Source organism: Mycothermus thermophilus (genome assembly GCF_041956435.1).
Source record: "Mycothermus thermophilus strain CBS 625.91 unplaced genomic scaffold VTJ04scaffold_8, whole genome shotgun sequence".
Classification (NCBI taxonomy): Eukaryota; Fungi; Ascomycota; class Sordariomycetes; order Sordariales; family Chaetomiaceae; genus Mycothermus; species Mycothermus thermophilus.
The window spans coordinates 658,095-684,510 of record NW_027191434.1 but is presented as its reverse complement, the minus strand read 5'-3'; the positions used below and the strand labels follow the sequence as shown (position 1 = coordinate 684,510).

Here is a 26,416-nt window from a genome sequence, read left to right as displayed (position 1 = left end):
GAGAGAGAGAGAGAGAGAGAGAGAGAGAGAGAGAGAGAGAGAGAGAGAGAGAGAGAGAGAGAGAGAGAGTCTCAGAGAAGTGTCAGAGTCCTCAGCCTCGAATTCTTTCCGCGCTGTTCCAAAAGCAATGAGTCCCAATGCTTTGTTGCGGGTTGGCTGGCCACCGGGCTGGCTTCCGGGGTATGTGACAGGGGGTTACTCGGTCGAGATTCTGGTGGTGTTTTGCATATGTACGTATCTGGGTAAGGTAAAGAGGCGCTGGGGTTGGCGTGGGTTGGAATGCATCTTCGCCCCCTGAATAGAATCTAATGCAGCATCCCAATGCCGATCGACACTTCTCAACAATCCCATGCCTTTGACACCCAGATTACCCCCCTGTCTCGAGCCGTAAATCTTCAATATTCTGTTACTTTAAGCCATTCCATGGCAACACCAACCAAAACCCGGCCACGACATTTCCCCCCACCACCTAGGGAATAGCACATGCAGATTCATAGGGAAACAGATGCAATGCAAAGACCACTAATACTGCGTCTCGGGTTCCAACACAACCCAGGCCAGCCCCACTTCCGCTTGCCGGTTTCCAAACGGGCAGGCAAGCCATCTGGGCCGGGGATTGGGATGGGACATCTCCGGAGGCTGATGGTTGGTGCCAGGTGGTCAAGATGGAGAGCAGAGGCCATGTTGAGAGTCCAGATGTCCAATTGAGCCATCACCTGATCAAAATGATCGAAGAAAGGACGCGGCGAGTTGATTCTTTGTGGGGATATTTAGTCGTCTTGTGTTGTGTTGCATGGATGGATGGATAGACATGAGACAGGAGATCTCAGATGGAGGTGAGATGCCACCTTTTCACGATGCATTTTGACCTCGAATCCGCATCGACCCGGCCAGAAGGAGTTTAGCTGCAGAACCGCATAGGCTTTGTGCAATGAGGGGGACAGGAAAACTTGAAAACAGGGAAGAAGCAGACGTCGCCGTATCTATCTGTATGTGTGTGTATGTTTACCGTCCCTAGCTGCATCCAGCAGATGCCACATACTCCGTCGGTACCTTCAAATCCATCCGTCCATACAAGCCCATGCCATATTCCCACTCTAAATGCAACTCTATCTGGCTTCGGAGTTTAGCACCACAACCCATCCGTACATAGCCAAAAGATACCAACGCTCCGCCCCCGTTTGGCTGTTGGCTCGCATCCGCCGCGCCTTGGATAGCAAAAATCCAAAATCCCAGTCCCTCCCCCGGTCTCAAAGTTGCAATCCCGCCACCCTGTTCCTACCGTAGCGCAGCGGTGGCGACATTTCCAAGATTTTCGCCCGGTCTTGGGTCCCCAATCAGCGGCTCTGCCCTCTGCGACCCAATCCATCCCCGGGCCGGGGATTGATGGCCTTGATGACCAAGAAAGAGGGGGCAACAAGCAACACACATGCGCATTACACTAGTGCTCTGTAGGACGCAGCCGGCCCGGGGCTGGCTTGCATTTGAGATCCATGTCCCTGTCGAGAAGAAAAAAGACGTTGGACGTTGCCTGGATGGTTTGAGGCGAGGTTAGGTTACCCTGCCCGTCTCTGGGATTGGAGCGGGTTGGGAATCCATGAAGACGAAGAGGGTCCATGAGGGGGCGGACTGGGGAGAGGCGGGCCACGGTTCGTCATACAGGTACTCTCATACATACCTCCATGCCTTGGTTTTCCTTGACCATCTGTCTTTCCCATCCATCTGTTCATTCATTCATTCATCCATCCATCCCCATCCAGTTTCCGCCGAGAGCCAAAAAGACCACCACCCTGACCACATTGCGCGCCGTTTGGGTTGGTTGGCGGATATCTACATATCGATCTACATATCCCATCCATCCGTCCGCTCCTTCTTTTTGGTTGGGATCATAACACGGAAAATTTAAGACACCTACTACTCTGTACTAACTAGTGCCACCACTAGTTAGTTCTACTGCGACTGCTCCTACTGCTAGTTTTTACTTGGCTTTGGTTCGGTCTGGGTTGCATCACCACATGCGCCGCGCGGTTGAGTTGAGCAACAGCACGCAGACACGACGACAAAGTACTTCCAGCGCCGCTTTGTTCGGAGCCGGATGACCTTTTATTGCGTTCGCTGCTATCGTCATCTCTGAAGTTAGCGTCAGCCTTGTTCAACGCCAATCCAGCCCGCTAGGGTTGATTCGATCCCACCGAGTTAATACCTAATACCTGCTACCCTATTCAGTTAGCTAGCCACTCATGGCCGCCGAAGGAATCACGGGGGGATTTTACCCCAACGCTTACGCGACAGAGGCGGGGAGAAGAGAGAGGATGGCCACGATGCAGAACCGTCAGGGGACAGAGGGGATCGGGGTTGGACATGCCCATGATCACGGCCATGACGGCATCTATGGGCTGGGGTTGGTTGCTGGTGATGGGGGAGGGGATGACAACCATGGTTCTCACGACGGCATTGACAATAACAGCACCAACAATACTCGTCCGGGCATTTCTCCCTTCACCGATCCGTTCAACAACGACAATCCCAACAACAACAACCCCCACCGAGGCATGGCGTCCTCGGGGTTGATGGATTACCCCGTCTCGTCCGAAGACAATACGGGCGGTCTGTTTCAAGGCTTTGGGTTCACATTCCCCGTTGCCCACCCCAGTGATAGGGAGAATGACGCAGCGACTGGTTCGGTGCCGTCTTCTGGCAGCGGCGGACAACCGCCCGTCCCCCTCCAACAGGCCGACTACCCCGACCCAGCCAGCATGAGCATCCCGACCACCGACGCATTCGGCCTATACCAGGGCGGAATCCTCACCCCCAACACGGCCGCTGCAACAGCCGCTGCCGTGTCGATGGGATTCTTTCCCCCTCCTCCGGGCTTAGCACCGCAGACGACAACGGGTTTGGAACAACAGCAGCAATACGTTGCTTCTTCGATGTCTTCCGTCGACTTCGCCGCGACCGGCGGGGTTGGTCCGTTGGACATCTCCCCCGGAGCAACCACAACAACCACCCAGCCGTCGTCTTTGGGGGGCGGGCTGATGGGATACTCCTGGACCGGCGGACATGGACACGGACACGACGCTTCCCCTCCCGCTTCTGCTGCCGGACACGGGGCTGGTCCGCGTCCAGGGCTGCTGCCCGACGCTCGGTCGTTTTCCGCCTCGTCAATGGAGTCATCGATACCATCTTCTTTGCGGTCTACGCAGTTTGGGACCCTGTCTCCCGCCTCGCTGGGGAGGCGGGATGGTGGGAGGAGAGGCAGCAGCCTCAGCTCCGCGCCGTCGGGGATGATGCCGGCCAACCCTCCCCTTCCTCCTCCTTCTCACTCATCGTTCGGAAGTGGCACCGGTCCTACTCCTACTAGTACCCGTCAGCCACGCATGACCGGCAAAAAGGACATCTACTCCCGCTCAGGCTTCGATATGCTCAAAGCCCTCACCTACATCACGCACCGGCAGAACCCCGTCATCGAGCTCGGCGCCGTTGACATGTCGTGCGCGTTCGTGGTTTGCGACCTGGCCCTCAACGACTGCCCCATCGTCTACGTCAGCAACAGCTTCGAGAACCTGACTGGGTACAACGCGTTTGAGATCATCGGCAAGAACTGCCGTTTCTTGCAAAGCCCGGATGGCGTGGTTGAGGCGGGCTCGCGGCGCGAGTTTGTTGCGAATGATGCCGTCTACCGCATCAAGACCGCGCTGACCGAGGGTAGGGAAATCCAGCAGAGCTTGATCAACTACCGCAAGGGGGGCAAGCCGTTTTTGAATCTGTTGACCATGATCCCCATCCCCTGGGACGACAGCCATGGGGAGCTGCGGTATTGTGTCGGGTTCCAGATTGATCTGGTCGAGTGTCCCGACGCGATCGGCAGCCCTGGTGGTGACAGCAACAAACAGCGGCGGAAATCAGCTGGCAGCCTGTCAGTTGACTACCGCCACGTCGAGTCCATCACGCGCGCCCTACCACCTCCCACTCCGCCGCCCTCAACAAAATGGGACCGCCACGACGCCGGCGGCAAAACCCTCTCCGCCGCCGAAGTGTCTTCGCTCCTCCAGCACCAGTTCACCAACCCCTTGCCCGCGCCGGCACGGTCCACCACCTCGCGGAGATCCTCCCCAGGTGGCAGCACCGGCACCAGCCCGTCAGCGGCTGCTCAACCCCAACCGCTGTCCGCAACGAGCGAATACCACCGCCAAACCTGGCCGACCTTGCTCCTCGAAAACTCCGACGACGTGGTGCACGTGCTCTCGCTCAAGGGCGTGTTCAAGTACCTCTCGCCCGCGTGCAAGCGCGTGTTGGAATACGACCCGGCAGAGTTGGTGGATACCCCGCTGGCGGGGGTTTGTCATCCGTCGGATATCGTGCCGGTCATGAGGGAGTTGAAGGAGGCTGCGGCGGCGGCGGCGGCGGGGAATAACACTAGATCAGGTGGTGGGAGTGCTGGCAGTGGTGGGGAGGCGCAGGGAAGGGTGAATTTCGCGTTTCGGGTGCGGAGGAAGGTGAGTGGGTTTATGTGGTTTGAGAGTTACGGGGTGGTTTGGGGGGAGGGCGGAGGGACAGGACGGAAAGGTGAGGGTGGCGGGAAGGGAGGTTTGACGACGACAACAACGATCGGTGGTGGTGCGGGGACGACGGGATCCGGGTCCACGGGGGGAAGGAAATTCCTCATCCTCGTCGGCCGCGAACGGCCCGTGTTTTCGCTTCGGCGGAGTTTGGTGCCGCCCGACATTACCTCTTCCTCCTCCTCCTCCTCTTTGTCCTCGCTCACCGCTACCACCACCACCACCACCCCCGAAATGTGGACCAAGCTCTCCACCTCGGGCATGCTCCTCTTCGCCTCCTCGGCTGGGTGCCGCGCGCTGCTGGAGCGCTCGCCGCGCGAGCTGGAAGGGATCAGCATGCAGGCGCTGCTCGGGCCGCGGAGGGAGGAGCGGGCTGAGTTTGGGCGCGCAGTGGAGAGGGCGCGGACGGGGAGGGTCGCGGTGGTGAGGCACGAGTTGGTCGTTGGGAGTGGGCACGGTAGCGGAAGCGACAATGGGAGGTCCGGCAAGGTGGTCAGCGTCGAGACCGTGATATTCCCCGGCGACGGGACGGTGGTGGTGGACGATGATGAGTCCCAAAACCAGAACCAGAACCAGAACCAGGTTCAGGGAGAGGAGAGGAGGAAGAGGAGGGTCAAGCCCAGCTTTTTGATCGCCCGGACCCGACTCATCGGCGGTAAGACCGGCGGAAGCAGACGAGCCTCTGTTGTCGGAACTCCTGCCAACAACAATAACCTTCTCACAACCACAACCACAACCACTGCCAGAGACCACACCACCACTGTCGGCCCTTTCCCACCCGACTCGGACGATGACGACCTCTTCCCCGAACTCAAACCCACCCGCGGCACCTCGTGGCATTACGAGCGCAGCCACCTCGAAAAGATCAACCGCCTCCTGGCCGACGAGCTGGCGCAGCTGGTCAACAGCAAGAAGCGCAAGCGGAGAAAGCCGGGAACCTCTAGCGGTGGCGGTGTCGGAGGCAGCGGAGCAGGTGCAGGAGGGGGGAGAGGGAGCGTGAGTAGTAATAGTGGTAGTGTTGGTGGGGGGAGTGGGAGTGGGAGTGTTAGCAGTGTTAGCTCCACTGGTAGTGGTGGGAATGGGAGAAGAGGGTCGGGGGGAGGGAGGGGAAGTGCCAGCGGTGGCGAAGGAGGTGGTAGTGGTGGAGTGAAAGATTGCGCGCATTGTCATAAGAGGGAGACGCCCGAGTGGAGGAGGGGGCCGTCAGGGCAGAGGGATCTGTGTAACAGCTGTGGGTTGAGGTGGGCGAAGCAGGTATGAGCGGTCTTTTCTTTCTCTTTTTCTATCCGCAGCCGCTAACCTGCCCCGTGAACCAAAGGCAGGAAAACTCTCCCCGCGCAACTCGTCTCGCAACAACAGCAACACCACCGACACCTCCACGGCCAGCACCAGCAGCAGCGGAACCGCAAGCAAACGCGCCTCCATCAGCACCCCTAGCAGCAATTCTCCGACCGCCGCATCCTCGCCGTTGAGGAGGGAGGTGTTACCTACATCGGTGTCGACCGATAGTCTTGGTGGCGGTGGTGGGTATTTGCTCTCCGGAGGAGGAGGGGTTAGTGAAGGTGGCGGTGGGTACATCCCTGCCTCCGTTGTAGGGAGCTACCATCACCAACAACAACGGCAATATCTCCTGGCACAGGCACAGATGCAGGCAGCTGGGAGGGGGAACGAGGTTGGATTTGACGGGGAGGTGGTGGAAGCATTTGGGATGGGGAGTTGGGCCGGTGGTTCGGTGTATTAAGTGGGGATATTAAGAGGTTAGTTGAGAGGTTGAAGCATGCCGGATCCAGGACGGCAATGAGTACTGCTGATTGGAAGTTTAGGGGGTTGCATTGAGATGGTTCATTCAGGGATTTTGTTTGTCTACGTTGCTCCTTGGATTGGAGAGGCCAACTGCTGTTCTCTGACGGGACAGGCAGGTTGGAGGGGCGTTTACTGCTATGAAATAAAGAACTAACTTCCTCCATGCTGTGCGAACGAATGTCGGAGAGTCTGGCTATCGTTTCCTAGGTATGGAGTAGAACTTCTACTGTATGTGGCCAGGGAGGACTAGGTGTTGGCCGAGTTGCGGAGTACCTGTGTACCCATTTACTTTTGTATGTACATAATGGTAGGGGACGGCAGCAAGGGAAATGGCTGTGATAACATGTCGATGAACCTAGATTGAAAAGTAGAAAAATAATGTGTACTGGTTCTCTCTATACCTGCCTTGTGGTGTGTCATCCAACAATACTTCTGAGTGAGATGGCCTGTTCCTGGCAACTCCGGTTGTGTTTGGCATTTTGATTCCGTCCCATCTCTTGAACCATGCATGTGTAAGTATTCGGGCTACCAATCCTCCTGTTGACCTGACTTGGCAACAACCTCTCTTATCGCCATGGATGTCATCCATGAGACACCCCCACATGTTCAGTCGACCTCCATCTTCAAGGTTCGTCCAAGCTTTCCTAGCCGATATCCTCACATGACGGAGTCCTTGTATGGAGTCCTCCGTAGCGATGGCATTTTCCATCATCCGTGGTTTAACTGACCCAAAACCCTGGATATTAAGGACAAGTCACGTCACACTCACGCTCAAGCAGACTTATAAGTACAGGGTTCGGAGCAACCAAACGGTTACACTTCAGGGGCAGGGGTGCAACCCTGCTACTAATACAAACCAGGGGCACGTTCGCTGCGTGTTTACATCACAACCGCACGCATGATGAAACACGTCAACATGGGAACTTTTCCAATTTCTAGCATGGGGTTTCCGGGTTTTGAATTTGGAGTCGAACGGGCCAAGCCGGTCGATCGGCGTCGGGGGTGACATGGTCTCTTTTTTTCTTATTGGGCTTGATGTCGTGTTGGAATGAGTGGAACTTTTATAAGTTGGAATTTTGGTTGGAGCTTTTGACATTCATGAGTGTGACCGCATAGCACCTCCCCCAAGCCATCGGGGTGTTATTGGAAATACTGAGGGATGTTTGCTAATAGTATGGCGATGGTGAGAAACAAGGGCTCATCAACATGCACGACATACGTGTAGGTTGTTTACGTGATGAAATCAAACAAACTCATCGCCGTCTCTTCGGCAGTCTGCTGCGAGGCGCAGCCGCCGGCACATGGCCAAGTCCTGGAGCATCTTGATCCTTCGAACCCAAAGAAAGGTAGGTTACGTTACACTGCCACCCGTCTGCACTGATCCAGCAGATCCATCCTGACAGTTTGCCATTGGACAAGAACCAGGCAGCAACATTTTTGTTTGGATTCGTTTTCTGGGTTTCAACGCTTCAACGTTTCCATTGTTTGTTCTGTGGAGGTTTACCCCTGAGTCTCGGTGATATCCATTGCGGACTGATCTTTGGATCGCTTAGGTACACAGTAAATCGTTTCTTGAGCTCAAGCCAGGACTTCGGATAGATTCAAACACTACACTCGGGGTCATCTGGGTTGGGGTTGATTGGGCGAGATGAAGATCTTTGATGTGGACTAAGTAGAACTTGTTTTGTTCGAACAACACTCCATGTCACCCTTTGGCAGCGGATGACACGGTCCATCTAACAACACCAAAAGTATCCTCCCTTCGTCTAGTTCTCATCTCTGTACTTACACCAGGCACCAGTATTCTGGGGGAGACCTTGTCCCCCCTTGATCCCGACAGCCTTGTTCCATGCTCCCAAGCACGCGGTCTTGACAACTCCAGCATGACCTTGGGATCCAGACAGAGTGCTTACCCCCCTGGCCCCCGGGCCTCCGTCACATGCAAACCCAGCTTCGTAGTTCACAGATTGATTGTTCCAAGTCGTGGAACAGGAGCAAGAGCAAGTTGACGCTGATGCAGATTCAAGCATGCATCCCTCGACACACTAGGGATTCCTCGGGACATCAACACGCCCTCACCCACTCCGTAAACCGCGCGCTAAAACTTCAGGCAGACATATTCCTTAATACGTCCTGAGGCAGCACATGCTTGCTCCGGAGTTACACTAACCTCTCGCCTCGAGCCTCAATCAACAACAACCAGCCGCCAAAACTCCTCCTTAGGTATGTACAGGGGGCTTTTCTAACTGATGAGGCCATCTTCGCGGTTCTGAAGGGCCCCCAGATCATATCCCTGGGCGGCAATCTAGATCCTTCGCTGTCACCTTGCGGCTTGGGTTGGGTTAGCTTGTTCGGAGCCGCTTTTATAGGACGTGGTGGGCCGCAAGCTTCAGACTGTGGCGTGTTTCGGACCACGGTCCGTGGGTATTTGGTTCCGGGGGACGTCTGGATGGGTTGTTGGGGTTGAATGGGTTGGGAGGTTACCTAGATACCGGTAGGTAGGCAGATACTTAGGATTGCATGACATGTGTATATTCCGCGGACTAGAATAATTCATCTGTGGGCGTTGACTGTGGCAGGAGAGCTTCTTTCTGCTGTCTCGAACCGAACCCCAGATCTTGTCTCGGTTGTTTCTCACCCAGGTAAGAAACAGCATCACTCGCTGCCTTTACCCTTCCGAATCTGACTAGGCACGTCCCTCGAGATGGACTGCTTCAGCAACCTGTTCAACACAGTAGTTAGTAAACGGAAACCTCCGAAGCTCCAAGACACATCTGTGAACGGTCAGCTGTTGGGTAGTACTCGGCAGCATTAGTTGTCATCACCATCGAGATTCATCAGATCCTGCGATCTGCCTGGGCTCGTGCCACTCGATCCCTTGACGGGAAGAATTTGAACCCTCCTATTCCACAGCCTCGGCTACCTAGGCACTAATACAACGACAATATGACAATGGTACTTGATCGTCTCGATGCCTGTAGCCGTTATTCTCCCTGTCCGCAAGGCATCCTCATTCAGGAGGCGCACAGCCTTGCCTGCCAACTAAGTACCTTAGCTACGCACGTGACGAGAAGTCTCTAAACACGAGTTGGATCAGAAGGATATCTGGCCCCCACACACCGGAAGACAAGAGCATCACAGTACATACTATAACAGACGCGGGTCAATGGCGTCAGCCAACATGGCTCATCGCTTGGGGAGCTTGTTTGTGGGAAGAGAGCGCCTCGTCCCATTTCAACCCCCTGTACAAAGCATGTTGTTCGGTAACGTTCCATTCCAAGGAACACCCAACCCAGCAGCCCTTTCATCCTCTCACCTTGACCTCCTCCTGCCTGGCCCCTATGCTACGGTATGCATGGTACTTATCACTGTTCCCAGCGTGCAGTTTCTTGACGGGGTAAACTCCGTCATAACCCCTACTATTAGCCGCTGCTACTAAGTAAAGCCGCTGGGCGTGATTGTTTGGCTGGATGGATCTTCTTCTCCCCCGCGGCCGACTGTCCATGCTGTGGGGAAAATGCTCGCTGTGTTGTGACAACGTTCCCGGATGTATGTACATACATCCCTACCTCGAGTACCTAGGGGGTGAGGTGGGACAAACAAAGCGAGACGCCCAGATCCTGCGTCTGGGTTCTGGGTATATCGCTGCCTGGAGCTGGGTCTGCTTCTCCTCGGAGGCGAGGCCAGGGCCCAAAGGCGGGGGAGAAGACCGCCTCGGCGGCCGAGACACCTCAGGTGCCGTTGCGAGAAATGTTGTGGTTGTGGGGGCGGCCACGTTAGCAACGTTACGGGGTGGTGGGACAGGGAACATGGAGGGGGAAGTACCTATGTATGTACGGAGTAGGTACATACCTACTTAAGGTACGTATCCCCTTCTCTGCTGCCGGCCAGCCCGGTTGGGGAGTTGCAGGGAGATGTGTGGGGAAGTGCCGGACCATCTCTTGCTTCGTCAACACGTCGAGATCCAGGGAGATAGGTATCCAAAGATGGTTCGAATTGGGGATCAGAGGCGTCCATGGCTTTGATGGCCTCTTCGGCCATTACCTATTTACGCTTTCCAACCGCGGTGAGGTCATCCACCAGCCTCCCAGGCCGTTGACCGTGATACCACCCCCCTTCCCGGAGGCTCCTGGAGGAACACCTAGAAACCCGGCCAAGGCAGACTCATCAACATGCCTCCTCCGTCTTCCAGTGACACATACTCCAACAACTTCGACAGCCGCCTCATGGAAACACCAGGCAGCATTCACCAACCGCTATCGGCTCAAGGCTGCAAGATCCAACCATCCGTAAGGAGACCCACAACCTTCTGGATGCAAGGAAAAGGGAGAATTCGACTGCAACAGTAATAGCATCCAAGCAATCAGAGCCAAAGGAATGTGGGAGCCTAAGGTTGTACACCGTATGTGGGTACATCAGGTATGTAGATACATACATACAACCTGCAGGCCGTCAAATATCGGCCAGCTCTTAACGGAGACTCCCGCTGGAAAGGGGGTAGACAGCCGGGTCTGGCCAGCGGAGGGAAGGGGTGTTGACACCGTAACATGAAAGTATCAAGGTTGACTAACAGTCGCCTACCCGCTGTGTGTGCCAGGCCGTGCTGGCAGGCCATGCCAGGACAGGTTGATGATGCATGAGAGGGGTTCATCGACCATGCACTGTAGGTACCTAGGGCTCAAGGGAGATGCAGCTTAGCCGATAATTGGGTGGCCAGGACAGGACTGGGACAAGAGTCTGGAAGCAAGAGGTAGGGGGAGAGAGCTTCGTCTTGACGTGACACAGACGCTTTGGTAGAACAGACGAGGAGCCAGGTCTGTTAGTAGTTCGTGTACGTACCCTCTCAACAACTGGTCCAGACCGGCCAATGAGTTGGTATCAATCTCCCAAGAAACAAGCCGTGCCAACACCGCAGAAGCATGAGAAGAAAAGGCTGGCGTCAGCCTGGTGGTTCATGATGATGCGGGGGAGGATGGGCCAAGAGAAAGAAGAAGGGGAACAGTTCCGTCACATTACTAGAGTCAAAGCATCATCCACTCCCAAACCCAAACGTAAGCTCATGCAAGCACCAACCGGTCAGTAGCCAGAACAAACTGCCACAGCAAACCTGTTGCAAGAAATTTGGGGCCCCAAGTAAGATAGGTACCTAGGTATCGTTGCCAGCCCGGCAATCACGGAGCGAACCTGCAAATTTGCCCATGACTACCTAGCCAAGAGAGGATCGATCGTCTAGTCTACATTTTGTAGACTGCCGATACTGTTAACAGAAATAAACGAGCAAGAGAGAGCAGACGGTCCATGGCCCGACAACGGAGAAGCAACTTGGAAGCAGAAATCCTGTTTCCAGTTCACCACCTCCGATACATATGCCTACCTGAAGCTCACGGCGAAACAGAAGGTCACTGTAGAGAAGACCATGTTGCAAGAGCCTCAGCAGCAGGTATCATTTTTCACTTCAATTCACTCCCAGCACCCTCGGCCGGACTTTAAGGGACAATTACCCCTCGCTTCCATGGATGAGAAAGAGGAAATTATTAGAAAAGAGTTAATATGGGGCTATTCCACGCCATCAAGTCCATCCGCTGACCAAAAACGAAACGCCCCATGGGCCCAACCATCACTCCCACAACTGCATACTTCTCTATCTATACCCGGAAAACATCATGGCAGCATTAACAACCCAACCCACCCCATCCCCTCCCATCCCATGCCCACCACCCGCATATCCCTACCTCCCCCACCTCTCCCTAAACCACAGCTCCTCGCTTCTCGTCGACCAACTCCTCGTCAACGCCGGCACCGCCGGCAACAGCTCTGGACTCCTCGCATCCTCAGTCAAAGGTGACACCATCCCCGACGCCAAACCCCCCGACCCTCCCGACCCTCCCGACCGCTCTCCCAGCCCAGAGATAGGCCTCAACAACCCGTCATCCGTCCTCCCCCTTTCCTCGCGCTCCGGCACAGGCAATGCCACAGGCATGGGCGTGTGCTCATCCATCGGCCCCGCCGTGGCAGACATGGGTGGGCGATCGTCCTCCTCCTCCTCCTCCTCCTCTTCCTGTCCTGCATCTCCTCGCCTGCTGTCAGTTGTACCGCCGAGCTTCATATCCAACACGCTCTCCCTCCCTCCTCGGAACCACCACTGCCCTTCAAACCCATTATCCACCGTCATCATGGCAGCCGACAAGGCACCCAAGTCCCTGGCGCGACCCGTCTCCAAATCCCGCGTCGTCGTCGTCGTTCCTGTCCCTCCTTCTCCTTCTTGCCCCGCTTCAGCCGGGCCGCCGACTTCCCTCCTCCCAGCTCCGGCTGACGGTTCCGGCGAAAACGTCGAAACCATACTCGGACTGGTAACAAAGGCGGCCGAGTTGCGATCGACGTGGTCCCGTGGCGGGGGCGCCAAGGATCCTTCCAAGCCCATGACCATCCCCTGCTCCACGACGGATGACGACGACCCCCTCCTCCTCCTCCTCCTTTGACTCGCAGGAGCAGCAGCAGCTCCCGCAGTCGCAGGCCTCACCACCTCTTCCTCCTCACCATCATCATCATGGTAATCAAAATTCGACAGATCAAACCCCTCCGGCACCGACCACGTAGACCAGGGCTGCCTGCCCTCTCCCAGGCGGAACTTCTCGGGCGGCGCGGGGAGGGGTTTCCGGCGCGCGAGCTCGGAGAGGTCGGACTGGCTTGCGGCAGGGAGACAGGGAGGAGCAGGAGCGGCAGGAGGAAGGTAAGGGGTGGTCACGTCCCAGGGATTTTCGCCGATCGGGGGCGGGGCGGAGCGGCCGCGTTCGTGGGCGGCGCTGGCGCCGGGACGGGCGTCGGCACGGGTTTGGCGGGGTTGAGGTTCGCGGATGATGGGGACTTGCTGGTGGTGTTGGGGTTGGATTTGGTGATGCTGTTGTTGTTGCGGCTGGGGAGGGGGTAAAGGGCGGTAGTATTCTTGGAGTTGGTGGTACCTGAAGGGGTTAGAACTTGGCTGAAGCTGAGCCTGGGCTGCGCGGCGGCGGGATTGGGATTGTTCGAACTGGTGGATGGCCTCGAGGTAGTTTGTGTTTGGGGCCGGGACTTGGCGGGGGAAGTTGGGAGCGCGGTCGCGGAGGGCGCGAGAGCGGTAAGTGAGCTGGTGAGATTTGGGTTGTTGTTGTTGGTTCTTTTTGCCGCCCCAGGACATGCGGAATTCGACGTGGAGGTAGATTTCCGGACCCCATCGCTCCGATTTGGATGGGGGTTCGGTATTGGAACGGGATTGTTGTTGTCTGTTCATTGTGAAGTCGGCCGGAATGGTGGTGAGTGAGAGTGAGCCCGATTGAGCTCACAAATGAGCGCGGCCTTGGTTATGAAATGTGATGGCACCCGAGAGAGAGTCTGGCCATGAAAAGAAGCTCAGTGAAGAGTGCCTAAGCGGTGAGTGTCTCAGCGAATGGAGACGCTCGGGTCCTTGTCGTAGGGTGATGATGTTGTTGAAGTTGAACCAATGTGCAACTCAGCCGTGATCCGAAAGTTGTGGAGGCTCAGGCGATGAGAGGGACCAATCTCATGTTAAAGACCCTGGGCTCCCTGGTTGTTCAGCAGGAGCTTGCTCCGAAACAGAGGGTAAGTACCGGGGTTTGGGACAGCAAAAAGGCCGAAGGGGTGGGCTGAAAAAAAAGACCAGGGGAGGGGGTTGACGGAGTCGGGTGGTGGAGGGCGGCACTGCCGCTTGGGGCGGGGGACGGGGGGTCTGGATATTATTCCGGGGGGTGTCGTGTGGTAGGAATGGTTGGAAAAACGGCAGCCTGGAAATGTCGGCATCCTCCATGTCTTTGTGTTCCGGCCCCTGTACATACATAGATAGGTTGGTCTTTGTCCCGAGGGACCGTGGTGCAGCTGTGTTGAGTGTCTTTCCCTACCTATTCGACACGCCATGTCAAAGTGGCGATCAGCGTCAGGGGACTCTGTTGTCTGCTGTTCATCTGAACCTCGGCATCAGCCCAGGGAGCTGGGAATGCGAATAGGTCAAATCATAGCATCGGGACTTAGCGCCACAATGGGCTGCGATGTCTTGGTTCCTGGGGCGGTGCATTGAAATTTCAGGGACCAACAACCACTAACGCTGACCTTCGGGAATGGCGTTTTGGGAGGTGGTATGCGGCGATTCGCATCTCAGAGAATGCAAGCCATGGATGCAATATGAGGTCCGGGCCGTTGGACCGCGGGGATGGCAACCAACTGCCTGGACGCATGTGCAGACGAGTGTATCAGAAGTAGTAGTCCCATGTGGTCCTTGGACGGCAAATTGATGGATGATTTGAGATAGGTGTGCATGCAGCATCAGCCCTGAAGTTACAGAGCAGCAGGTCGGCGCCACGGTCGAGGAGCGCGGTGCATCCAGGCATCAGGATCAAGTCAAATTGAACTGAAATGTCGAAGAGAGGAACGGTACGGAATACAAACCTGGAACATGTGCACAGTCAGGTAAGATGGTGGATTTCCCCCGCCGGTGGTTTGAAAGGATGAACTGACCGGCACGGGCAACCTGACTGGCTTGACTGGGCCGATCGGGGAAATTCTTGACCCACATTTCCACAGATGTCATTCCAAAAATGGAAACTGGGGCTTGCAGCAAGCCACGTGTGGCTGCAGATCCACTGAAACAACCGCTGACAGCTGATGCTCCTGTCAATCTGTCTTTCCTCTTCCGTCAACCGAGCCTCTTCCGTCAGCACACCACGACAATTTCTCCCATCTTACCTCTCAGACTTGAGTCTTGAAACATGAAACTTTGTCTATAATTCCCGGCTTATAACCCCCTATTTTCCAAGTCCCATCTTCAACTCAGTCCTTTGCCATGGCCTCGCATGGACTGCTTACCATCAACCTCCATTAACCCTCCTCCGTGTTTTACCATGATCGCCATTCAGCACACACCAGAAATGTCCGTTTGTCCGTAGATCCCAGCAGACCCAAACTTTCAGGTATCCCATCCATTAAAAGAACAAAACAAGGCACCCCAACCCGTCGCAGTTCGGGTCTTCCTTCCACATTCATGATTCAACCAAATCTCTTCCAGTCCATCAAGGTCGTCCGGATTCCCAGATCGGGCAGTTCTCCCCCGTTCTCTAGGCTCAGCTCCGATCCTTCAAGATCCGTTTATGCAATCGAGTTGTGGTTGTGTTGGGGGCCATGTTAATACCGGGCCACACATGCATTCCTGATAGACTCAGCCCTGCAAACCTCCCGACGTCATAGTTGGGGGCTTAATCCTTTTGCTCAATATTCGGCTAGTTCCGAGGCAGGGAAGGGATTGAGCCGCCATCTTGGGTCAGTCAGATCCATCGCTCCGCCGCTGTGGTAATCTGGGATTCAACCTCCGTGCCTCGCAGATGTGTGAGTGAGAATGCATGCACAGGAGAGACTAAATTCTGGAAGCATTGGCACAGTATGACCTCGATTCACGTGGCATGGTCAGACTCGGCCATGTCCGGTCCGATAGCTCTACTTAACAGAATTAGGGTTAAGCTTACGCACTAAGAAAGTCATGTGTGATACAATTTGCCCAGTGGTTGTGGCTCGGCCCATGTGTGGCACAGACACAGAATGAGAACTGTGCCGCACCCGTGGCTGGAGGGATAAAAACAGGTTGGACGATGTCCCTTGCAGTTGTGTATGACCACCTCAGGCAATGCTGGATATTGTGTGCACCTGGTGGAAGATGTGGGTTCAATGACTCTAACTTTGGCATGGCATCTGCCAGTTACCGACTGATCTAAGCAGAGGAGAGCAGGTGGCCTGGTAGTGAGTCACTCAGAACAAGTTAGCGACTCCATTTCGGATTCAATGAAATCACAAATTCTTGAACATATATGAATTCTGAGTATTACAACTATCCAAGAAAAACAATCCCATCAACTCCGCCCCTGACATCTATCACCATCTATCCACAGCTCCAGACAACAAATGAAATATCTTACTCAGATGCAACCAACTGACCCAACTAAACACCCTTCCAACACACCTGACCTTCCCCTCCACTATTACACCCGATTGTCAACCTCCTCCCTTTTTTCCTCCCTCTTCTCCTTCCCCTCCTTCTCTTCCCTCCCTTGCCCCCTCACCCTCTTCACCATCCCCCAGATATCAAACGGATCCACCACCGTCACCCAAAACTTCCTCTCATCCTCATACCCCTTCCCTTCCACCTCCGTCTCCCCGTCGTCCGCCAAACACACCTTGGAGCTCTTGGGCAAATACCTCCTGGGATGCCAGGCCGCCCACATCACCTGGTTCACCAACATGACGCTCGCCTCAAACACCATGAAATACCACTCCGCCCTCAACTCCCTGGGCAACCGCCGGGCTGCCTCGTCCGCCTCAACTGTACCCCACTTCGTCGGGTTGAATATCACCATAAAAATCTCCTCGCTCCCGGCGCCGGAAAGAGCCCAGTACTCTTCCACTCTGAAAATCGTCCGCGCCAGGATCAGCGCGGTGGAGATGTACAACACCCACAGCGGCGTGTTGAGTCTCTTATTCCCCCTCCACGTCCCACCGGCCTTCCACACCCTCCGCTGAAATACCCCGGCCAACACCACCAACGCGGCAAGCACGAACAGCTGCATCACCAGCGAGGCCTTGACCAAATCCCTTCCCACCGCGCGTTTATCCTCCGGCAGAGACATGTTGGCCGAGTATGCCACGCCCGTGCCGTTCAGCGCCTCGATTACCGAACTCAAAAACCCGAAAGTGGTCAGCACCCGGCCAGGGTGGATGGGGGTGAACTGGGGCGCGTAGGCGAGGATCCGGCCCAGGACGTGGTAGTTGCAGAGCTCGACGAGGGGGGGCGCGGCGTAGATGAGCACAGTGGAGACGATGAACTTGATCAGGTTGGTGTAGTCCCATGCCGAGAGGCAACGGGTGAGGAAGCCGGCGATGAAGAGGACGGTAGCGGTCGGGTGGAGGCCGGTGAGCTTCCAGGAGTGGTGATGGCTGCGGGGAGGTTGTTAGTATGGGCGTATTTGGATTCGGATTTTGGCTTTGTAATGGGATTGGGATTGGGATTGGTACTGGGGCAGGAGGATGGCTCGGAGAGAAGAGGAGAAACATACATGCACAGGTAGACATGCCAGGCCCCGGTGAGGGTGAAGGCGACAGTGAAAAAGATGGCGGCACCCTTGTTGGGGGCGTAGATGTGCCAGCTGCCCGGGACTAGAAGGATGTTAGCGGAAAGGGTTGAATAAGAGCGACAGGGAGCGGACAGACCGTAGTCACCGGACATCATGTTGATGTTGGTGATGTTGTGCAGCGAATATGTCCGAATTGGGTAAGTGGTTGGTGTAAGTCACAACCAGGAAGTTACGGCACCAAAAGACAAGGAGGATGCAGACAACGGACACAAACATCCCATCCCAAACAGCCAGGACTTATATACACCTCAGACCTTGCCAGCAAAGCATCGTATTTCGCATTCCCATCTCTATTTCCCTCATCAAAGCAACATCCTCTACGCCGTCATCGTCGTTGGGCAGGCTGCGAGGCTCTCCAGAAACCAGCCAATCGAATCACAAAGCGGAATACGACGGACCCACCCCAACGACGATCTCTTGGCTCGTTGCAACCCCAAGCCTGCCTCTTTTCTCAGCTCTCATGAACAGGGCAAGCTACGGAGTACTCCCCGACAATTCCCTTCCCACGTCCGCATAGACCCGATCTTCTTTGGGACCATCACAGCCCCGACCAACCTCAGGGCCGAGTTTCTACATCCAGCCTACCGAGGAAGAAACCTGGTAACCACCCAAGAAAAACAAAAACAAGCAACCAGAAAGGGATCATCAGACCAACACCCACCAGAGACCCAATGGCACCCCAACAACAACAAAAAGCAATCTCAGACCAACAAGTCCAAGCGGAATTTACCTCGTACTACCTCCAACGCGCCACGCAGGAGTTCGCAAACGACCTCGACAAGGTCCGCTCCGCCGACGACTTCAAGAACGACGCCCTCCACGTGCTGATCGGCGCGCTGCAGCAGGGGACCGCGCTGTTTTCGCCGGAGGAGCAGAGGAGGGTTGTTACCGCGGGGTTTGGGTCTAAGGATCAGGATGGCGACGAGGGTGAGAGTGAGGGAGATGGGAAGGGGAAGAAGGGGAAGGGGAAAGGGAGGTAAGATGCTTGGTTGAGGAGGACTGTAGGTAGTATGGGTTGATTGGGTGGATGAAGGGGGATGTGCATGGTGAAAGTGGGATGGAGTGTCGGCGGGTTTTCAGCAGGTATTATACGGATTGGGTGCGGCCGTTTATGTGGAGGGGAGATGGGAATGGGAAGCTGGTAGGTTTGGGAGGGTTGGTTGGTTGGTCGAAGCCTCTCCCAGGCCCATGACAAGACCCCTAACTACCTTATCCTCTACATGACGTTGGGAAGTTCTCGGAATGAACGGGACGGGATGCTGCTATTATTGCTGGGGAAGGGAGGTAGGTTGGGTCGGGGAGAAGGATGACCCGACTCTTCCACCTACACAGCGGTGTTCTCACTGCTATTACGGCACATTCAGCTCCCTCCCACGACCAGCTTAAGCCCGGGCTGAAATGGGCACAGCAGCAGAAATCACTCTGCATGAAGGTTATGTTTTCTCTCTGCATCCCTACACACACACCAACCCCCCGCCCTCATCAACAGCGCGATATGCAGCTGTTACCATGTGCATGGGGCTCGACGGCTGGGTTAGCCGCCGGCCTCAAACCACAAGGGCTTACGCCGCCTGAAACCAACATTGTCCTGCCAAACGTATCAATTAAGCTTGTCTGGTTGTTATGCTATCCACACCACAGTAACAGCAGGGCGGGGGATGACCTGGAGAGAGAGGAGAAGAGGAGGGAGAGGGGGGTCGATTCGGCTTGTTGGTTGTGTCCATTGCCGATGATTCAAGGGAGGGGAGAGGGAGAAATGGAGATTAAAATAGACCGACCGAGCTCGCTATACCCCCAAATGCCACTCCGTGCAATGACACGCAAGAGTGACTGAACCTTGCTTGCGCTCTCCTGCTCATCAGCTTCCCCAAAGAAAGACGTCATACACAAGTCAGCGTTGAACCGAAATGCTGTGCTGCCACCAGTGCCTGAGGTACTGATGTTGACTTTGAATGAACACAAAAGAAGCTTAAAAAGGAGCCCGGACGAGCCGTCATTTCCAATGTGCAACGGAACGAAAACCAGGTACTCCGTAGGCCTAGACCAACCTGTGCTCACAAGCAGCTGGTTGATGCCGCATGACTCAGCTCAGCCGCACCCCAAATCGCTCTTTGATAAGCTGCTCCCCGCCGACTCTTGCCAAAACCCCACATCACGTGGGACACAATCCTCGACAACTTGGCCGAGTGGTTAAGGCGACAGACTTGAATTCTATGTTCATGCAATCTGTTGGGTTCGCCCTCACAAGTTCGAATCTTGTAGTTGTCGACTCTTTTTTTCGCTCTGTTATTTTCCCACTGCCTCACCCTTTGCATCTACAAGGCCAAGAATTGGTTCATTTGTTATTTCTTTTGGGTTCCAATCCGCCCGTCGATGTCACTCGATTCCGGCCTTGGCTCTAACGCTCCAGACAGGGAACCAGCGCCATGATGGTCCAAGCCACAACATGCAAGAGAGATTTCAACTCCCAAGACACAGCCACACAGTGTATTGGACCCATATCAGGCATTCCATAGAAAGCACCTTCGCAGATTAAGACACCTGGGCTCGGACGGCCACAGAAATGATTAGCTATGTCGCAACATAATGGTATCATACTACTCTGGAGACAAGCATCCGTCAGCACGCAGAAAGGAACCCACGCCTTGGACCTCCCAGCGTACTTCCAAGACAGTCAACAAAGATCGAAGAAAACAATGAACAAAGCCATTAACGCTGAGCCCCGACGCCTGATCTCCGATGCTGAACATCAGGGTCCAACCAACCAAACACAAACTCATACACTCATCCCGGTATCTCAACCCTCCCCTTCCCCTCATCCCAGCAACCACCACTCTCCCCTCAACCCCCCTTTCCACAACCCAACTCCCTCCAATCTTCTCCCCCTCTAATCATCCGGATAATACTCCCTAATATTCGACACAAACGTACACGTCACCGGGTCGAACCTCTTAAAAAACCTCCCCGCCAAAAACAGCAATTCCGGACTAATCATCCTTGGATCCTTGACAATCACCACATTCTCCTGGCTCACCCTCATCCGCGCAATCGTCGCCTTGCGCGGGTGTATGCACGTGTAATACGTCCTGGACGGGCCCAGATTCGCCTCATGCACCGACTCTGTCGGGTCGTACGCATCCCCTTCCTCCTCCGCCTCGGCCGCATCCAAATGATACGGCTCCGGCAACAGCGACTGCCCCGTCACCGCCCACCCGTTGATCACCCCGACGTAGCGGTACCGGCGGTGCTGGAAGACCTGGCCGATCTTGTAGTGCACTCTGGACGACACGGCGGGCGTGCGGCGGGTAATGTCGGGCACGTGGTCGACCTTGCGGCAGAGGTCGAGGATCTGGTAGATGTTGGCCCAAGACCCCGGTTCCGGGCGGTGTGCGATGGGGTTATCGGCCGTGGCGTTGACGAAGCGCTCGTACAGCGGGAGCAGGTATTTCTCGACGAGCCAGAGGTCTTCGGCCCAGGTGACGGCGAACTTTTGCAGGAACGTGGCCAGGATGGTGCCCCAGTGCGCGTGCGTGGCTTGGGTCACGAGCAGCTCGGCCCACATGGACGCGTAGACGGCCGCGTCCAGGTCGATCCCCGGAAACCGCCCGCGCAGGCGTTTCATCTCGCGCGCTTGGTGGTCGCTGCTCGCGAGGTTGTGCACCGTGTCGAAGGTGGCGCGGATGTTCTGGCCGGTGCGGTTGACGATGACGGGCACGGGCGACGGCTGGAGAAAGGCGTCGGCGAGCTGGGTCCAGCCGTAGTCGGCCAGGCGCCGACGGAGGTCACCCAGGGGGACCTCGCCGTCGTGGCTGTAGGGATCTAAATACATGCGCGTTTTTTCGGGATTGGTGTCGCGGGTGTAGTTGCCGTCAAGATCCTGACCGGCAGGGGCGTAGACGGCGGCATGGACGTGGTTCGGGAAGGCGAGGCAGAAGGCTTTGAGGCCCAGGCGTTGGGCGACGCAGGTGAAGATGGCGCTGGAGATGATGGGGAGGGAGGGGTGGTCCGGGTCGGAGAGGGCGTGGCCGATGAAGCAGTTGCGCAGGTTGCGGTAGTTTTCTTGGGGATTGTCCATGCCGGTGAGGTTGTGGGCGCGCAGCCAGCGGGCTAGAGCGAGCGCTTTTTGCCTGGTGGAGAGAAAGTAAAAATTGGGGTGTTCGAGTCGGAACTGGTCGGCGATGTCGTCCAGCGTCCGGACCACGTAGTCGACATCCTGCTCCTGGTCGTGCAGGACAAACAGGTCATAGGCAGCGAGCGCCCTGTCAAGACCGTCGGAGCTCAGGCCGCGACCCTGATAGCTGGCCCATATGTCGATGGCGGCTGCCCGGTGGATGCAGTCGAGGGCGGTGGTGGCGTAGTATCTGGAAGGTATCAGAATTGTGAGAGCAACCTTCGTCAGAGAGACATGTTCTCACCTCCTGGCCAAGACGTCCTCGGCCGAGTCGGGGCAGTGGATTTGGGCGAGCAGGAAATCCTTGACATCATATCCCATGACGCAGATGTCTCTGAGCCGGGAGAGCTGGTGGGCCGATGATGAGAGGATGCTATTCAGGAGACGGGCGGCTTTGAGGTTCTTTTTCTTCCGGAGAATCCATAGGCCCTTCCAGTCGACGGACGATGCCCTAGACATGACCTTTTCGCTGAGGTTGTGCTCCTCATTCCAGTAGCGGAAATGAAGACAGTGGAACCTCCATAGCAGCGGTTCGTTGGAAAGGTGGCGATATCGGCGCGACACGAGCTGGAATGAGAGGAGGGTGGTCTCGGGAGAGAGATGGAGCAGGATATGACGGACGAGCTCGTCCGGGATGTCATTTAGTGACAAGCGCATGGTGTATCGACGTGGTTCGCTGTGTCGACGTGAGCAGGTATATGGTGTGAGTGAGTGGAGTCGGTTGGTGAGATTTATATCTCACTCAGTTGAGGCTCGAGGAAACTGGACAAAGATTTTGCTGCGTGAAAATGTCGAGGGCGCAAAACACACAGTTCACATATGGCGGAGTGATGTCAGAGGCCAAGCGACAGAGTGGGTTGACGCATGGTTGAGCGCAGAGTGTAGAGTGCAGATTGCAGAGTACACACAGAGTGCAGATGGTGGTTGATCTTGAAATTAGCTTCCGTCGCATGCCGTCACATTTTCTTGATGGCGTTCCGAAGTCGCGTCAAGCTCACTTTTCGCGTCACACAATACCGTCACGGACCGTTTGGTGGCTGGGAGTTCACCGGTGTCACCGCCGTCACCGCCGTCACAAAGAGGGGCTGGCAGTTGATGTCGGCCCCAACAAAAATCGAGAAAATGTCCTGTCGGTTGGTTGGCCGTTGGCCCCCCTTGATGACATTACGGTAACGTACGGTATTTTCGTTACATGGCGTCACATGCGGCGATCTTTTTGAGGAATTCATCGCGCATGTGGCCCGAGCTTCCTTATCCTTGTCAAACGACAAGGATCCCCTCATTGACCGCGGGGTAATTTTGGGTTGGAGGTGTTTCAATTTCAATGGACGGCCTCTGCCTCTCCGCCACACAACCCCGAACCGTCTGAACCGTCCGACTGTCAGTGACTCAGACCCTGTGAAAGGCGCGTTTCAGGGGGCCAGATAAAAGAAAAAAAAAGTTGGGTGGCAGAACCTCAGGTCTTTGTTCCAACATCTTCAACCTCAAACCTGACCTTGACGCCCTCACTACCCTCACTCTCCTTGACACCCTCGACACCTCGACTTGCAACCCGATTCTCCCAATCCGTATCATCAGTCCACCGCCATCATGGATCAAGTCACCGACGCCCTGAAAAAGACCGCCATCTCGGGCCCCGGCGCCGAAAAGAAGTCCAAGAAGGAGAAAAAGGGTGCCGCAGCCGCCGCCGCCCCCGATGCTGCCACCGGTCCCCTCGAGCTCGACCCTCCTCCCAAGTTCCTCCAGGAGCGCATTGAAATGTTCGAGCGCCTCTACAAGGAACAGCAGGAGGAGCTGGCCAAGAAGCCCCGCGAGGAAATCCAAATCACCCTGCCCGACGGCACCGTGAAGACGGGCAAGTCGTACGAGACCACTCCCGCCGAAATCGCAAAGAGCATCTCCAACAGCCTGTACAAGCGCACCGTGGTGGCGAGGGTTGACGGAGAGACCCTGTGGGATCTCGAGCGCCCTCTTGAGAAGAGCTGCAAGCTCGAGCTGCTGGACTTCAACGATGAGCAGGGCAAATTCGTCTTCTGTAAGACAGACCGGGGGAAGAATTGGGAACGGGATCCAGGCTAACTGCTATTTCTAGGGCACTCGAGCGCCCACGTCCTCGGCGAGGCCTGCGAAAGGAGGTTTGGTTGTTCGCTGTGCATCGGTCCCCGTACGTTCTACCATACCACACATTGCTCGACTCGACCACCGGCTAACCCGTCTTGCAGCGGTGGACAATGGCTTCTACTACGAAATGGCGCTGCCGGGCGGTGCCGCCGTGCAACACTCCGACTGGGCGCCTCTTGAGGCTATCGTCTCCAAGATCGTCAAGGAGAAGCAGCAGTTCCAGCGGCTGGTATGCAACGCGCACTGGTTACCGCGTTAGTCTAGGACCTCGCTCACACCTCGACAGGAAATGACCAAGGAAGACCTCCTCAAGATGTTCGCCTACAACCCCTACAAGGTGCACATCATCAAGGACAAGATCCCGGATGGAACCAAGACCACCGTCTACCGCAACGGTCCCTTGATGTACGGCCCCTAGCCATCTTTTTCCGCTCTATGCCTTTGCTGACAATGTTGCAGTGATCTCTGCCGCGGTCCCCGTATGTTACCTGTCATGTCGGGGTAACTCCCGTTGTAGCTAACTACTCTCCAGATGTCCCGGATACCAGCAGGATCGAGGCGTTCGCCATCATGAAGAACTCCTCGTCATAGTGCGTACCCCTGACCGTCCGACATACCCTTCGCAGAACTAACCGTCTCAGCTTCCTCGGCGACGCCAACAACGACTCGCTGCAGCGCATCTACGGCGTCTCGTTCCCCGACAAGAAGCTCATGGCCGCCCACAAGAAGTTCCTCGAGGAGGCTGCCAAGCGCGATCACCGTCTTATCGGCCGCCAGCAGGAACTCTTCTACTTCGACGAGACTTCCCCCGGCTCCGCCATGTGGCTGCCCCACGGCATGCGCATCCACAACGCCATCACCGACTACCTCAAGGAGCAGTACTGGAACCGTGGTTATGACGAGGTCATGACCCCCAACATGTTCAACACCTCCCTCTGGGAGCAGTCGGGCCACTTGGCTCACTACAAGGAGGACATGTTCCTGCTGGATGTGGATAAGGAGCAGTTCGGTCTCAAGCCGATGAACTGCCCTGCGCATGCTTTGATGTTCCGTCACAGGGTAAGAAACTGAGACGCCATGGTATCAACGCCACAGATGCTAACCGTACGCAGGAACGCAGTCACAAGGAGTTGCCCCTCCGTCTTGCCGACTTTGGCGTCCTCCACCGGAACGAGGCCAGCGGTGCTCTCAGCGGTCTGACAAGAGTGCGGCGCTTCCAGCAGGATGATGCCCATATCTGTATGTTTTGCTTTCCCTTTTCGAGGTTGCCATCTCGCTGACCATGCCAGTTTGCCGTGAGGATCAAATCAAGGACGAAGTGGCCGATCTCTTCGACTTCATGAGCTCCTTCTATGGCCTGCTCGGGCTCACCTTCAAGCTCAGGCTGTCCACCCGCCCTGACAAGTTCATGGGTGAGATCGCCACCTGGGACCGGGCCGAGGCTCGTCTCAAGGAGGCCCTGGATGAGTTCGCTGCTAAGAATCCTGGCGTCACCTGGGACCTTAACCCCGGCGATGGTGCCTTTTACGGTCCCAAGATCGATATCGCGGTCATGGATTGCCTCAACGTGCGTTCGCCCTTTTCTTGTTTGGTATCTGGAACTGGCCCCACTAACACTCTCCCCAGCGTCAATGGCAATGCGCCACCATCCAACTCGACTTCCAACAACCCATCAACTTCTCCCTCGAGTACCAGACCGCCGAGGGCGCGCAGGGCGCTCAGAAGGACAAGGCCGACGCCGCGAAGCAGGATGGCCCCGCCGCCGCCCCCGCCGACCCCGCTCCTGCCCCGGCCGCTGACGCCGAGGACAAGAAGGACGGCAAGGAGAAGAAGCCCAAGCTGCTCTTCCCCAAGAAGCCGCTGTCGCCCGGCTGCGCCCGGCCCGTCATGATCCATCGCGCCATGGCCGGCTCGATCGAGCGCTTCACGGCGATCTTGTGCGAGCACTTTGCCGGCAAGTGGCCCTTCTGGCTGTCGCCGAGGCAGGTGATGGTGATTCCGGTCGGTATGGGCTTCTTGGGGTATGCCAAGGAGGTTGCGGCGCTGTTGAAGAAGGAGAGGTTCTATGCGGGTATGTGTTTTTTTCCCCTTTTCCCTAGGCATGGTGGGATGGTTTGTGTACTAACGTGGCGATACCCGCAGATGTCGACAGCACCGGCAACACCTTGCAAAAGAAGATTCGGAATGCTCAGCTGGCGCAATGTGAGTCACCTCCCCTCCTCGGAGTTTTGTTCGGGCTCATGATTTACTGACCACCTAACGTGATAAAGACAACTTCATCTTTGTCGTCGGCGACGAGGAGATGCGCAAGCGCACCGTCAACATCCGCTACCGCGACGACACGTCGACCCAGGCCCGCGATGTGCCCTTCGACCTCGACGAGGCGGTGCAGAAGCTCAAGCAGCTCAAGCAGGACCGCGGCATGTATAACCCGTTCCCGCACAAGAAGGAGACGGGCGCCGACGGCGCGAAGGAAGTGGCCGCGGAGGCGGCGAAGAAGGCGGCGGAGAAGAAGTAGGAGTGAGTAGAGAGGGAGAAGGCGCGTGAGCGCTGGTTGTAAGGAGGATAGAGGAGGAGGGGTGGAGATGCGAGTGGAT

At 56.1% G+C, this 26,416-nt stretch overlaps 6 protein-coding genes and 1 non-coding gene across 7 annotated transcripts; 4 read left to right on the top strand and 3 right to left on the bottom strand.

Moving 5' to 3' along the window:
- Window positions 1-2,240: 2,240 nt before the first annotated feature.
- Window positions 2,241-6,300, top strand: VTJ04DRAFT_10745 (uncharacterized protein; the record flags this gene model as incomplete). The annotated part of the gene is made up of 2 exons (XM_069358517.1): window positions 2,241-5,813; window positions 5,878-6,300. The coding sequence occupies 2 exons, from the start codon at window positions 2,241-2,243 to the stop codon at window positions 6,298-6,300; spliced, it is 3,996 nt and encodes a 1,331-aa protein (XP_069214073.1).
- A 5,790-nt stretch (window positions 6,301-12,090) lies between these two features.
- VTJ04DRAFT_10744 (uncharacterized protein) lies at window positions 12,091-13,629 on the bottom strand (the record flags this gene model as incomplete). The annotated part of the gene is made up of 1 exon (XM_069358516.1): window positions 12,091-13,629. One exon carries the CDS (start codon window positions 13,627-13,629, stop codon window positions 12,091-12,093), a length of 1,539 nt encoding a protein of 512 aa, XP_069214072.1.
- A 2,749-nt stretch (window positions 13,630-16,378) lies between these two features.
- On the bottom strand, window positions 16,379-17,622 carry VTJ04DRAFT_10743 (uncharacterized protein; the record flags this gene model as incomplete). The annotated part of the gene is made up of 3 exons (XM_069358515.1): window positions 16,379-17,330; window positions 17,450-17,549; window positions 17,604-17,622. The coding sequence occupies 3 exons, from the start codon at window positions 17,620-17,622 to the stop codon at window positions 16,379-16,381; spliced, it is 1,071 nt and encodes a 356-aa protein (XP_069214071.1).
- A 576-nt stretch (window positions 17,623-18,198) lies between these two features.
- On the top strand, window positions 18,199-18,507 carry VTJ04DRAFT_10742 (uncharacterized protein; the record flags this gene model as incomplete). Its single annotated transcript, XM_069358514.1, has 1 exon — window positions 18,199-18,507. The coding sequence occupies one exon, from the start codon at window positions 18,199-18,201 to the stop codon at window positions 18,505-18,507; it is 309 nt and encodes a 102-aa protein (XP_069214070.1).
- Window positions 18,508-19,699: 1,192 nt separating this feature from the next.
- Window positions 19,700-19,795, top strand: VTJ04DRAFT_t160. The gene has a single exon. It is a non-coding gene; the product is annotated as a tRNA-Ser (tRNA).
- A 619-nt stretch (window positions 19,796-20,414) lies between these two features.
- On the bottom strand, window positions 20,415-22,355 carry VTJ04DRAFT_10741 (uncharacterized protein; the record flags this gene model as incomplete). The annotated part of the gene is made up of 2 exons (XM_069358513.1): window positions 20,415-21,888; window positions 21,943-22,355. 2 exons carry the CDS (start codon window positions 22,353-22,355, stop codon window positions 20,415-20,417), a joined length of 1,887 nt encoding a protein of 628 aa, XP_069214069.1.
- A 933-nt stretch (window positions 22,356-23,288) lies between these two features.
- On the top strand, window positions 23,289-26,337 carry VTJ04DRAFT_10740 (uncharacterized protein; the record flags this gene model as incomplete). Its single annotated transcript, XM_069358512.1, has 12 exons — window positions 23,289-23,733; window positions 23,791-23,862; window positions 23,921-24,048; window positions 24,106-24,224; window positions 24,279-24,298; window positions 24,352-24,409; window positions 24,461-24,878; window positions 24,932-25,058; window positions 25,109-25,386; window positions 25,446-25,890; window positions 25,962-26,021; window positions 26,090-26,337. 12 exons carry the CDS (start codon window positions 23,289-23,291, stop codon window positions 26,335-26,337), a joined length of 2,418 nt encoding a protein of 805 aa, XP_069214068.1.
- Between the last annotated feature and the right edge of the window lie 79 nt (window positions 26,338-26,416).